Source organism: Orcinus orca, chromosome 14 (genome assembly GCF_937001465.1).
Source record: "Orcinus orca chromosome 14, mOrcOrc1.1, whole genome shotgun sequence".
NCBI classification, from domain to species: Eukaryota; Metazoa; Chordata; class Mammalia; order Artiodactyla; family Delphinidae; genus Orcinus; species Orcinus orca.
Window position 1 is genome coordinate 58,165,487 of NC_064572.1, and position 15,041 is coordinate 58,180,527.

The window sequence follows — 15,041 nt, forward strand, 5'->3', positions numbered from 1 at the left end:
ATTTAAATTCTTTAACGCCTACCAGGCTCATGTTGAGTTTGTGGAGAGCAAAGAGTTCAGTTATTTTCACAGGACTAAACTTATGCCTAGTCTCCCCATTTTTCCAGGTTTACAATTAATTTTAAACTTTTGTGTAGCAGGAGTCTCACATTTATCTCTGTTAAACTTGCTCTTCTTGGTTTTGGTTTGTTATTATAGCATACAAGGTTCTTTGTGTATTTTGACATCTGTCATCCAATTATTTATTAGCAGTTTTCCAAATTGTGCCTTCACCCAAGTTGCCCTTGAGCCGGACGGCCAAGTGGAGAGCCCTGTGGCCCTTCTTGCAGGACCTCCCTCAAGTTTAGGTGATTATCACTCTTGTCTGGTGCTCTCTTCTCTGAAGCCCAGACTTCTGCAGAATCTGCTTCAACCTCTTTCTTTATAGAATAGAAATTGAGATCTAGGCATTTATGGGACTTTCTCCAAGCCACCCAGTTCATAGTGGCAGAGCCAGGATTCTGATTCAGGTCTTCAGGGAACACCTTGTCAAAGACAACACAGAAGTAGGATACGTTGATAACAATCACTGGGGCATTTTCAAAGACACAGATTCTTAGGTCCCAAATCTGCCCAACTACATCAGGATTTCCATAAGGAAGACTTGGTAATCTGTTTATTTAAAAATAATTCTTATCCCCCTGAAAGTTGGAAAATACTGCTTATCTGTTATTTCCCACAAAGTGAGTTACCTTACCAGCAAAGTCCAAAGAGGTTACTGTGTGGGAGATTTGTTCTTAGTAAACCTATGCTTCTTCTTGCTAATCGCCTCTTTATTTTCTGTGTTCTCACAACCAAATAATCCATTCTGAGATTCTGTCGGGTATTACTTTGACACTTTCTACCATACAACTTCCACAACTTGCCTCTTCCTCCTTTTGGAAAAATGGGACAATATAATCCCATTTTCAGTTTTTTAAAATCGCTTCCAGAGCCCCGTGATTTCCCAAGGACTACTGACAGTCATATCTGCAAGACCTTTTAATTGCCTGGCAGGTTGTGGGTCTGGACCAGGTGATCTGAGTTCACACGGGGTTGGGTGAATGCATGCCAGGAGCTCCAGTGTGCTCAGACCAACCCTCCAACTTAGAAGGTCTGGGTCCTTTCTGTGCAAGGAGCGCCCCCTCAGCAAGGAGGCACTGACTCCGAGCAGGCTTTCTGAAGCCCTCCATCTGCCTCAAGCTCGTGCTAAGGCTCTTGCCGAGGATCCTTAACTACACCCCGCCAGATCACCAGTATTCTGCCCTTGGTCTCCTGAACTCCAACCTGCTAGACTCAGACAGTTCACACTCAGTGACAGGTGCTGTGCTAGGGGCTGGGGGAACAGAGCACATGAGACATGGCTCCTGCCTGGACCCATGTGAGCCAGTTCTTCACCTGACACCCCACTCTAACCCCCGGACCTATATCTGAATTGCTTTTATCAAGGGCTGGGGTCCTGTTCTTCTGCCTCAAAATAAGTAGGATATGGCAAAGAATAAGGAAGTCAGCTCTTGGCTGGCACTGGGCCACCTGTCCCATACTTCCTGCACTGGGGGAAGTACCTGAGCGTCGAAGGGACCTTGACACTCCACCTTCTGACATTTGCTGGTAGTGGGACTTTGAACGGCAGCACCCCCATTATTGGTTCTCAAAACCTTCTGTCGGGGGCCCACCAGGCTCTTGGCATCATCATTCTCGGCTTACTGCAGGAAGGCCCTTTGCTTATCCAGGACAGATAGACTTGCTTTTGTAGCTCACTTGTGCCTAGAGCAGATTTCCCAAAGCTTGGAAGAACGCTACTCCTGTGAGACACTCTGAAAAAAGAAAAGAAAATTTTCCTGGTTAAATAAGTGTGGGAAATGCTGCACTGGAGATCTTTGAAGGACCGTGGTGCCCTTTAGCATATTTAATGAAGGCTCTAGGAAACTCAGTTTCTGTAAGATGCTGTTTTTAAACTTCCATTGTGTTTTGTGGTTACCGTAATTCTTATTTTTTTACATAACAGCTATTAACACGCATGGAGCTAGTGTTCCATAAAAACGTTGAGCCTAGACAATGCCCAGTTATCTGGAGTAGACTGCATGTAAAAGATTTATCTCGATATCAACATAGCCTACATTGTATCTTCCTTATGTATATATTTTTATTATAAAGGTAATATAACCACATTTCGGAAAGCTTAAGGAAGAATTATTTTAAAACACACATAATTCCAAAGCCAAACACGACTTGTATCACAAGGATTCTTAACCTTAGTAATATCCACAGACAGAGTTCAGGGGGTCCATGAAATTAGATGAAAAAAATGAAATTTGTTTTTGGCTGCGCCATGCAGCTTACAGGATCTTAGTTCCCCAACCAGGGATTGAACCCGTGCTCCCTGCAGTGGAAGCACAGAGTCCTAACCACTGGACCAATAGGGAATTCCCGAAAAAAAATTACATCTTCATTTTCACTAACCTCCAGCTGAAAGTTAGCCTTTCCTCTGATTATAAATGTAGGGAACAAACCACAGTAAAGTTGGCAGCATCTATGTCTCTGTCACCAGTAGAAATCACAGATGTTTCATATTATATCACAGTTGTTGCTGATATCTCCAAGAATTATTTATGCTCATCACTATTTCAGAAACGTTACTTGACCTACCATTATATATTTTTTACTATGTTAATAAATAAACATATATTCCTATAGCACAAATTTTTTTAAGATTTAATAACTGTATCAACATTCTTTTTTTCCTTTGTAATCTTATGTATTTTGTTCTATGCATTTAAAATATCATTCTGAGAAGGGACCTTACCTCACCAGACTGCCTAAGGGGCCTCTGCCATAAAAACAGGTCAAGAATCCCTACCGTATTAACATTTAATAGCTAGCCTTTTATGCACATCATTTTATATAATTATAATCATTATATGTAGACAGAAAGATAGTTATTGAACAAAGGATATAGAATTATATATATGTGCATAGATACGTGTATACATGTGTATGCTTACATGTCTAAATATTATTTATATCTATACACACACACAAAATGCTGTATCCTTTGTTCAATAAATACATATCACAATTATTTGTCAAGTCTTATTCTCTCAAGCAGTTACACCATAGTTTACTGACGTCATTCCTCTATTGTTGGACTTTTAGGTTGCTTCCTGTTTTTAATTCACGCAAGTAACTTTGCCTATATTTTGGACTATTTCCTTATGCTAGGCTCCCAGATTTATATTTATTCTTGTGTCCTGTGATATTCCTTCACAGTAATTCTAGTCAAATGTAGAAGCACATGACCTCCCTGATAGCACACATCAATTTTCCAGAAATCTCTAGGCCTATTTTGTTAATCTGACTGACGGTTCAAATAAAGATCTGTTGAAAAAACTTTATTTAAACCAACTATTCTTTTAGTCTCATCCATAGGGATTCTAACATTTTTCTCAAGGTCAAAGGCCTTTAGATAGTATTTTAAGAAGGGGGAAAAAAATGGTTTCTTAGCAGAGATTTACTTTTCCAAAATGGATGGGCTGATTTGCTTCTTCATCATTTGGGATTGATGGTGGTTCTCTGAAGCACCCAGGTTTCTCCTGGTGGGGTTGTCCTAGGAAACCTGGATGGCTGGGCACCACACACGGATTCCTTGTGATTGTTTCCTAAAAGCTCCTGGATTCCTCCTGTAGGGACGTTAACATTCACTTAAGTATTGATGTTGTGCTTTAAGTGACTGTAGAGTTTTGGGGCTTTTCTCAAATAATCAAAATTAGGTTAAGCCACTTTTTATGACTGTGGTAAGCCTTAGGTGGTCATTTGGTAAGCTATAAATGAAAGTTTAGTAGCTGGGCATCTGCAGTCTTTAATTGTTGATATGTTACAGGCTCATCAGCTAGCATCCATGCAAGCTCAGGCTTATAATGGTGGCAGTGCCAACCCTCCACCTGCTAATAACGAAGAAGAGGAAGATGAAGAGGACGAATATGATTATGACTATGAATCCCTCTCTGACGGTAAGAAAGCCAACCCTATGCTATACGCAGGGAAGTGCCTGGAAGATTTTTCTACTGGGTTTTTTGGGTGTCTTTTTTTTCTTAGCAATAGACCTAGCAATAAGTCTATTGCTCCATAGACCAACAATACCGATTGTTGTAATATTATCTAAGAGTTTCTGGAACCCTGCTGCTTAGTAAGAAGGACCAAGCAAGGAAAGGGATTCTGTCAGCCACTACAGACACCACTCAAGGAAAGAATAGGAGGGTGTGGGAAGCAATCCAGGGGTTGTTCCTAAATTGGTTTCTAGAGGAAGAGGTGGAATTACTGCAAAGAGACCCCGTTCCCACCCTTTCAGCATCTGGTGTAGCGGATGCTCTTGGCAGGAATTGTAGACGAGGGCTGACTCTTTTCTCTCCCCTGCACCACCTGCAGGGGGCAGCATCGCGTTCCTGTGCTCTCTGCTGCTCCCCTTCACTCCCCGCCCCCCTTCCCTTGTTCTCACATTACTAAGCCAACCAGACATTTCCTTCTGACCCCACCAAAAAGATATGGGTGATGGCTAATGGTGCAATACAAAAAAGTCACATGAATGATGTTACTTACCTATTAAAGGTGAAGGATTCTTCTTAGGAGATAATTAGGTTTCAGTTGTGTTTCATTTGCACTAAATTAGTGTCATTTGCTAGACATTGCAAAATGTTTTCTCAGGTACCACTGCTGATGGTAGACTGTTTAATTTTGGCAACTTCTGAAAGACAACTATTCAGTAATGAAAAGATACCAAAGTTCCTGTTTATTTAAACGTTATAAATGTAGACTATATTACTTCTCTGTAGGATATTGTCTTGTTAATATGCAGATATACCCAGACCAGCAACCGTTTACCACTTGCATTAAGAGAATCAAGCTACACTCCTTCAAATATCTGCTTCTCACGCAGCACGATTGTCTCCTGGTCGTGTTTGGTTTGTGAGCCTCCATCATAGCCAGCAGCTACAGTCCAACCTCTTTCTGCCCCCAAATACAATACTAGTCTCTGTCCATGTAATATTTGTCCTTAGTAATTGTTGATTGCTTCATATAATCAACTAAAAGCCAATGTACCCGACCTGAAGTCCCATCAGATAACACGAGGGCATATTCTCTAATGGGGAGGACGAAAGTGGGAGAAAATGGTTAAGAGTCAAGGTCATTTCTTGTATCCTATTCCTCAGAAGTCGTGGGAGTATGAATCTTTCTATATTGACTTATTCCTCCCCGTGGATCTCTACCACAGTCATGGTAATGTTGTTTCATAGAACAAATTTATTTGATAAGAAATGAAAACCACATTTAAGAAATCAACCAAATCCAGATGTTATCTGCCCCTGTGAGAAGTTAGTGCTCTGGAAGATAAATTCACTCTCTATCATAAAATACTTCTGTGTTTTTTTCTGTACTTTTGAAAACAGGAAAGAAAAGACTTTTCTTAATTATTAGTAATAGTAGTATAGGAAGTTTTGATATGCAGATAACAAAATGCATAGGGAAGGTGGGGGAAGGAGCTTTCTGATTTATTTTCAGTTAGGAGGGTAAAATTTAAACCCTACCCCACTGAATCTCTAGGACAGTTGCACGCTTTTTAAAAACCCACATGTGCTGGGGTGGGGTATACATGGAAAGCACCCTCAGGTTCTGCTCCAATAGACTGTGAGACCTTGGGTCAACGACTTTTCACCACTCTAGACTTTAGGCCCCTCAGAGGCATAATGGGAAGATTTTGTTACAGGTTGTCAGATGTTCTCCCTTCTAACACTAACATCTATGATCTATGACAGTTAATTCCAATACCACCACATGATAATTTCCCATTTCATTAAAAGAGTCCTTTGACTGGCGGATTCCCAAATAGGCCTTGTAGTTGATTATGCCGGGACTTATTTAAGCTTACCCTATTAAGGCTTCCTGATGCTACTGTTAAATGCCAGACAGTCTTGCACTTTCGGTCATGGTTTGTGGTGCCGAGCTCATCCCTGCCTCCTTCCCTCAACCTTACTTTCTCTGGCTGAGATGAGAAGAAAACAGAAACCTGCTTGCTAAGGGTAGGACCATTCCCAGCTTCTTAGCAGGACCCCAAACGTTTCTAAGCTTCTTGTAATGATGGATCCCTTTGAGGATGAGATGGAAGCTGTGACCAGTCCCCTCAGAGAAATAAACATGGTCTCAAATTTCTACATAAAATTGTAAGAGTTTTCACAGGCCTTCTGAGCCCCTCGCAGGCACCTCAGGCTAGAAACCCGTCTCTAAAGTCTGGGTGGCCCAGTTTATCTCTGTGACAGCTCTAGTCCTCAGTTTTCACATATATAAAATGAGCAAATTCGTCTAAAGCCTCTTTTGGCTATAAAAATGTGATAGTTCTGGGCTTCCCTGCTGGCGCAATGGTTAAGAATCCACCTGCCAATGCAGGTGACATGGGTTCGAGCCCTGGTCTGGGAAGACCCCACATGCCGCAGAGCAACTTAAGCCTGTGCTCCACAACTACTGAGCCTGTGCTCTAGAGCCCGCGAGCCACAACTACTGAAGCCTGCATGCCACAACTACTGAAACCTGCACGCCTAGAGCCCGTGCTCTGCAACAAGAGAAGCCACCGCAATGAGAAGCCTGTGCACCACAACGAAGAGTAGCCCCTGCTCGCCACAACCAGAGAAAGCCCACACACAGCAACGAAGACCCAACACAGCCAAAAATAAATAAAATAAAATACATTAATTTAAAAAAAGAACGCTTTAAAAGAAAAAATGTGATAGTTCCTAGGCACAAAATTACTTCCAGAAAATCTAAAGGAAGTTGCAAATGAGGCTCAAGTATTTCAAGAACTGCTACTCTGCCTTTCGGCCACTAAGTTCTTGATGAATATTTATTCAATTAAATTTTATTAAATAAACATCAATTAATTTTTTCCCAACCTTGCTGTTTATCTTGACTAGCTTTGAACATGCACTAGAGTAGAGATTTGAATTTCCAACTTCATATAGACATTCTATGACTTCGTATATATGAAGTCTAATGACTGCATGATTCTAACAAATTAATCAATTTATATCCTTTTGACATAAAGTATTTTGGGGAGTATTAGGACAATCAGTAGCTGAAAATACGCAATGTGAATGTGGCAGCGTGATTAACATTAACAATGTTTGCACTTCTTTTATTGCTAGCCTTTGCATCCCTTAATAGTCAAAATATTACATCGATGGAAGATTTATTTCATTTACCTTGTAATCTAAGCTGTTGTTATTCATGCTTTGCTTCATACCTTAGTTTAATTTATCTGGCTTTTTGCCTTTATTTTCCTTACTTTTATCCCCTTTCTGATTCTGTTTTTCTGTAGCAGATGTCCTTACTGCTTCTCCTGTTCCTAACAGTCAGGAAGGTAAAGCCACTTGAACCTGACCTTGTAACTGCATGAATGTCGGCATTCTGTTTCCATTTGCTTAGGCCTGATTGGCATGAAGTTGTGACCCTCATAAGAATAAAAATATAATTAAATGATTGATCTCGTTTATTTCTTGGCAGCCTGCATGGCCCTGATTTGGTATAAGGATATTTTGGTCTAAGCATTTGTGATCTGATGAGATAGTAAAATCATGGGTGAGAAATGAGCTTTCTTGTTTTTCGTTTTTCCTTTTAAAAGAACATAATCATGTTATATCTCTAACACCTTTAAAATCACTTTGAATAGTAATACCAAAACAAGAGCAAAGTATAAGATTATCTGTCATACTTTGGAAATTTTTAGATATATTTTAATTCCTATCCTTAAGATTTTCCCTTAATAAATTGATAGACAGTTATGAAAAAATTACTTTCCAATTAAGCATAATTGTGAAAACTACATTGCAAATAAGTGTCTTTTTCCCTCCGGTTTTGACATTTCTAGAGGTAAAAAAAGCTAATAGCTTCATTTTAAAGTGAGAGTGATTAAATCATGCCTGCACCATCTAGAAGTGCTTCAACCACTAAATCCTTCCCAGACTTGTGTGCTGAGAGCTTCTTGACAGGGTATCTTCCATAATGTTTGCACAGTTCCAACCATCTGTATGAAAATGAGCTTTCTCATTTAGATTACGTCTATATGGTACCAAAACTACTGGTAAATTAGTCTATTCAATCAAAAATAAATGTATCATTTAACAAATTTTTAAAATTATACTTCAAGCCATCATTTTGGTAACATGTAGCCAGTGCCTCAGTCTTACATTACAGACAAGCACAAGTACCTGGATATCCTTGCAATGATGTAGCCATAGCCCTTAAGTGAAGCATTCAGTTCTTGTTTGCTGAAGCCTGCCAACTCATTTTCAGACAACATTCTAGAAGACAGACCTGAAAATAAATCATGTAATGACAAACTTCAGTTTGAGTATAATGAAGAAATCCCCAAGAGGATAAAGAAAGCAGATAACTCTGCTTGCAACAAAGGAAAGGTGGGTGAATGGTTTCTGTTAAATTACACTTGGACCGTCAGTTTCAGATAGGATTTCACTCCCTCCCTATCCTTTCCCTTCACCTCTCCGCTCACTTTCCCTTAGACACCAAAGTCCACATGGTGATGATATGGGACCCCTATCTGCAATTTATAGAAGGTTAGTCATCGATTCGTCCAGCCAATACCTACTGAAGATGTAGTGTGTGGCAGGCACTGAGATAGCGCAGGAGGTGATTTGGCCATGGAGACAAACATGTAAACAGTGCTTGTAGATAAGTACAAAGAACAGTGATTACACAGTGTAATCAGAGCATGATGATGTTGAGAAGCAGACAGAAACAGGGCATTCAGACCAGGAGGCTGGTACATTCAAGGAATTGCTAGAAGTTTTAAAGGTGTTTGGGATGACCAGGAAGACAAACAGGGCTGATTGGGAAGTGTTAACAGAGGAAGGACAACAAGAATATAAAGAAAAATGAGATACCCGGACCCAACCCTCAAGTGCCTCACAGTGTATAGACTCTGAGCAAATCTATAGACATAGTTACAGTGACATTGTTGGACAACAAAATAATAAAATACGCCAAAAATTTGAGCCACAGAAGATACATACTCCACTATCTGTTTGTTCAACAACTATGCGTTGAATGTTCCACATTTAAGACGCTGGACTGTGCTCTGAGGGAAGATGAAGAATGAGTTAGACTCAGCCCTTGCTCTCAGAAAGCTTTTCTCTAGGGAAGGTGTTAGGACATGTATATGGATAAGATAGAGCAAGTGAAACACAGTGATGACAGGAGAAAGGAACAAAGAGCTTTAGGGATTCCAAGGTGAGTGGCATATACCTTCCCTGTAAACCAGTATCATTTTTCCCTTGTTAGGTTTATGACATGGAACTGGGAGAAGAATTTTATCTTCCTCAGAATAAAAAGGAAAGCAGACAGATTGCACCAGAGCTTTCTGACCTTGTCATCTATTGCCAAGCAGTAAAGTTTCCAGGTAAGAATAGACAGTATCAAATGAACTTATTTACAAACAGAAACAGACTCACTGACTTAGAGAATGAACTGGTGGTTGCCGGGAGTCGGGTGGGGGGAATAGTTAGGGAGTTTGGGATTTACATCTACACACTGTATTTAAAATGGATAACCAGCAGGAACCTCATGTATAGCATAGGGAACTCTGCTCAATATTATGTAACAACTTAAATGGAAAAATAATTTGGAAAAGAATAGATACATGTGTATGTATAACTGAATCACTTTGCTGTATACCTGAAACTAACACAATGTTGTTAATCAAGTACTCCAATATAAAATAAAAGTTAAAAAAAAAAGAATAGAGAGTATATAACTGATTCACTCTGTTATAAATCAGAAACTAACACACCATTGTAAAGCAATTATACCCCAATAAAGATGTTAAAAAAAAATAGTATCATTTATAACATTTAAAGATACCAGAAGATTAAAATATGCTATTTATTTAATTGGGCATTGTGAATGCTCTCCAAATAACTAAATTGTGTTGCTGAAATCATTGTTACAGTATCTAATAAATATTTATTATTATTATTTGCTTTGATGCTGATGAGAATACCATAAAATGTTCATTTTTCAGATCATATCATGTCTCTCCATTATAGTTAATAATAATAATATTCATAACATCTAATAGCTAAAATTTATTAAGCACTTAATACCAGGATTTATGCTACGTATTTTATGTACATCATCTTAAATGACTCCATAATAATTCTCTGAGTAGGTGGATTTATCTCCATTTCTAAATAACAGTCTGAGAGAGATGAAATAATTGGCCCAAGGTTTCAGAGCATATCAGTTAAGACTCTTTTGTTTGAAAGTGGCAGAAGTTACTTAAGCAAAGAAGAAATTTATTGGCTTATGTGTTGAAAAGTGAAGGGATATATGAGTTTCAGGTACAGCTTGGTCCAGGGCTTTCTGTCTCCATATTTCTCACTCTGCTGCTACTATGTTGGCTCTTTTCCCTTTGCGGTTGCAAGGCAGCTGCAGCAGGCTAACACTGCATACTTCTAGATTCAGCTTCAGTATGAGTCTCTTCCAGAACTTTCAGCAGCAGTTTCATGGTTTTCACTGGATCCTTTGCCCATCCCTGAACCAGTCACTGTGGCCAAGGACATGCAGTGCTCTGGCTGTCTAGGGCTTAGTCACATGCCCCATCCCTGAGCTGGGTTGCGAGTCTCCACCCAAACTGCAAAGATCAAGGACAAAGTTTCAGTGGAGAGGTTTCCCCAGTTGGCCATTTTTAGAAATACAAGCGAACTTAAGCTGATAAACCACTGCCCCCCAAAAAATATGCACTTCAGTTAATAAGTGGTAGAACTATGATTCTGAAGCCTGTCTATCTCCAAAGTCCTGCCTTTAACCCTAGCACTACCCTGCCTCTCTTGTTAGGGTGTGCTGTCAATGAGCTCATCCAGATGGGGCAGCAGGAGGTGGAGGGCAAACAGGAAAGTCCATAAGTATATAGAAGTCAGAAAAATTCATCTCCTTCTATTAAGAAGGATTCCCTTGTACAAGATTTCTGAGGACAGGAGAGCAGCTGGAATTGGGGGATCCGTCTAAATGTTAGTAAACAGCATATATGAACTTGATCTAGAGAGGGAAGTTAAAATACCAACCCTCATTTTTTTTTTTTTTTTTTTCGGTACGCGGGCCTCTCACTGTTGTGGTCTCTCCCGTTGCGGAGCACAGGCTCCGGACGCACAGGCTCAGCAGCCATGGCCCACGGGCCCAGCCGCTCTGCGGCACACGGGATCCTCCCGGACCGGGGCACGAACCCGTGTCCCCTGAATTGGCAGGCGGACTCTCAACCACTGTGCCACCAGGGAAGCCCCCAACCCTCATTTTTTTTAAGATGGTCTAGACGCGGATCCTGGCTTCCAGAGGCTTCTCTTAAGCCCTAGTTCTCACACTCTGCCCTGCAAATGGGACAGAGGTCCTGGACTATTGGAAAACTAGGTAACGAGTGGTCTGTTCACACACCAGAAGGGGAAAAAAATCGTAGGTGGAGCTTTCTCAATTTTAAGTTTTCTCCCATAAATTGTTCTTAAACTTCTGGTAGCTGCTACTGCTTATCTACTAGCAAATTCTGTTGAGGAGGATGAGAATAAATAAGTAGCAAGCAAAGATTTCAAAGAAATGCAAGACCTTAGCTATGTAGGTTTAGTTTCACAGATCCTGACTTTCTGTCTCATAAGTACAGTATGACCATATCTGCAGCTGGTGAAATTGTTCTTATCACGGGGTAAAATCCTTTCACTGTCAAAGAGCCTCATGGCCTGCATGTCCTTCATCACAGGAACAGATGGGAAGACCACTCCATCCAAGAATCATACTCACTGCATCTCTTGTTCTTTATGAATTCAGCTGCCACTGTACCCAAACCATTCCTCTGGCTTTGTCTTTTCCTCTCAAGCACTGAGCAAACAAAGAGCACAAATTCCAAGAGATATTTGAAGTCACTATGAGAGATAAAGTTTCTGTACGGGTGGAGAATTGTGGAAGGGTCAAAACGTCATTTGGTCTAGCTTTTGACTTGAGACACAGGCGAAGCATGGGGTTATTTGACTTATTTTTAAAATTCCAAGTATGCTGTTTTTTTAAAGTGTTTATATAACACACATTCTTTATAGGTATACTATATTCTAATATATTTTTTTAGTAATTGAAGTTTCTTATATTTTTCTTTCCCCAAATTTATTTTCTTTCTCAAAATGACTAAATTATATTGCCAGAATCATTGTCATAATACCTTCTAAATATTTATTGTCATTATGATTAGTTTTGATGCTCAGGAGGAAAATACCATAATGTGTTCATTTTCTTGAGCCATAACTTAATAAATTATATTAATTACAATAATAAAAAATGTTCATTTTGCTACACTGTTGATTTTAATTTTGCTACGTTATCAATTTCAATGCATCTCACCTTTCACCATCCCAAGTCCCTTCCAAGGAGCCACATGCAAAAAACTCTTCCGAGCAGTGAGGCACCATGAAGATCATGGATATGACCTTCTCCAGAAGTAAAGTAACTTCCCCAAGATCACAGACCTGCTTCAGTGGCAGGGCTCCACTACTCAGTGAGCTTGGCCAGGACAGTTCTGTAACTTCTCTGCACTTCGGATTCCCTACCTGCGAAAGAGGCATAACATTGCTAACTTGCAGGGTTATTGTAAAAAGTAGCGATAAGGTATGCAACGTGATTAGCACACTATCTGGAAAATAGTTGGCTCTCTCGAAATGGCTGTTGTCATTTTCATTGGTGAACAGACCAGCAGGGGAGATGAAGGTTCTTTGTTGCTCCTTGGATTACTTCTCTGTGCCTCTCCAGATTCCTTCCCCTTTCTTTATCACCCAGCCCTTGTTTCCTTGCGTGCTCACCCCACCCCAGAGAACGCCCAGGCTCCTCACAGGAGGGCCCACGTACCCCTGGAGGGTGTTAACATGTGCTGGGGTGTGTGCAAAAACCCCAGAAAGAACATGGCCCCTCACTCTGACCCCTCATCTCCTTTACTCGGGAGAAAATCCATTGTTAGATCATTGCGCAGAGGGCAAAATTCACATAAAGTTTTAAGATAAAGCATAAGAATTCACTGTTCCAGGTTTGTGCATCTTTGCAGTTCTGGATACTTCAGAGGAAAAAAAAATGTAGAAACCCCACAGCTGCTGTGTACTGAGCAATTTCTCTGAACAGGACACTCTATTAAGTATGCGGATATACATTATCTCATTTAATCCTAACCATGACCCTTTTGGAGATGAAGAAGAAGTGATCAGAGAGGTTAAGTAATTTGTGTGAGGTCACATCGCAGGGAACAGGGTTTAAACACTAGAGTCTACACGCTTATTAAACACTACTTTATCCTGTCTTCTCTGATGATGTTCTTGGAAGATAAATTTTCATCTCAAAGTGACCCCTCTGAATGCTGCTTCAGTTAAAGGAAATACTCCCTAATGGTACAATTGTAGACAGTGAGAATGGTTTGGAGGCACTGGTGACTTTAAATTACACTTCCTGCCCTGGAGCCAGGTCTGCATGGTGTGCATTCATTTCCTCATTCAGCAAATATCTGTGAAGTTCCCGCTGCGCCAGGCACTGTGACAGGCAGGAAGGATTCAGGGAGTGGTTGGACCAGAAGAGAGAAAGAGAAGCCATGAAACATGATTACCATCATAATCTGTTTCCCATTCAATCCTCAGATTAACCCTGTGAGTGAGTTCCTATCATTGCACCCATTTTGTAGATAAGAAAACTGAGGAATCAAGAAGGCAGATGTTAAGTCAAAGCTCATTCAGGAAGGAATTGATCCTAGACAATTATGACGCTACCGCTCAGGCTCTTGGCCATTCTTTCATCTCTCCATGCTGCGTGATTAGGTTCTGGAGCCCTTTCTTTTCACGCAATTTTTCGAAATCTTTCTGGTGTACAATCAGATGGGTGTGAGTGTGATCTGTGGTTGTCCTGTAATAATCATGCAGGCCTTGTCACATTTGCCAACAGAGATAAAAACTTTGCTATCATTGCCTGCAATGCTATCATTAACGGTGCTAAAAATGCTAGCAGGTCTTCTGTACTGGGTTACAAGGGAATAGTAGGACTTCAAAATAAACATTAACAGGGATGGAAAATGTTGAGTTCCCTTGCTTGTAGTTTTTGGCTTATTTATCTTCATTTTATGGGAACAGGCCTGTCAACTCTAAATGCATCTGGCTCTAGCAGAGGAAAAGAAAGGAAAAGCAGGAAGTCCATTTTTGGCAACAATCCGGGCAGAATGAGCCCCGGGGAGACAGCATCACTTAACAAAACATCTGGAAAAAGTAAAGTCACCTTCTAACAGTATCTTTGCTTGAATCTGCATGCTGGAGGATTCCAGTATTTCACTAAGCACTTCGCTGGAACTTTTTAAATCTTTTTTTATTTTCATGAATGTTCATGTTATCTAAGTGTGGTATAAATATTTTTTTAATTACAAAATTACCCTCTTAACTTCCTAAAAAACAGCATTTCACTGAAGGTGTTCTAACACTGTTTGCCTCAAAAATAAAAATTGGAGCCACCTTGGAACCTTCTAGTGGTTCTTGGAACTGCACTCTTCACCATTATAACTCCAGAAGATATATCCATTTTATCTCTAATTACTTTTTATTGTCAAAGTAATAAATTCTCAGAGTTAAAAAACTCAAACAATACAGAGGATTATTAAAGTTTCTTTGCACTCACAATGTCCCAGTTCTGTTCCCCAGAGGTAACCACTGTTAAGTTTATTGTGTTTAGTTCAAGAAAAATAAGATCCTTTTTAAGATAATCCAAATGGGATATAACTGAACATAACTTGTATAACTTTTATACTTGCAATAACTTTCCATATAGCTTTCTGTACATATAATCTACCTTCTCCTTATTGCCCCTGTGGTATTCCAGTGTGTGGATATGCATTTATTTAACCACTTCCTCACTGGTGGAACTTTTGGGTTGCTTCCCGGGTTTTTTGTTGCTTTTTTTTTTTCTTGCTA

At 40.0% G+C, this 15,041-nt stretch overlaps 1 protein-coding gene across 1 annotated transcript in view; it reads left to right on the top strand.

Annotated features, from left to right (window-relative positions):
* Window positions 1-15,041, top strand: part of PLCE1 (phospholipase C epsilon 1) — a 317,578-nt gene that overhangs the window by 280,815 nt on the left and 21,722 nt on the right. Inside the window, exons 20-23 of the mRNA XM_004268360.3 lie at window positions 3,899-4,028; window positions 8,356-8,477; window positions 9,361-9,478; window positions 14,214-14,345. Of these exons, the coding sequence (XP_004268408.2) occupies window positions 3,899-4,028; window positions 8,356-8,477; window positions 9,361-9,478; window positions 14,214-14,345 (502 nt within the window). The remainder of the gene's footprint in view (window positions 1-3,898; window positions 4,029-8,355; window positions 8,478-9,360; window positions 9,479-14,213; window positions 14,346-15,041) is intronic.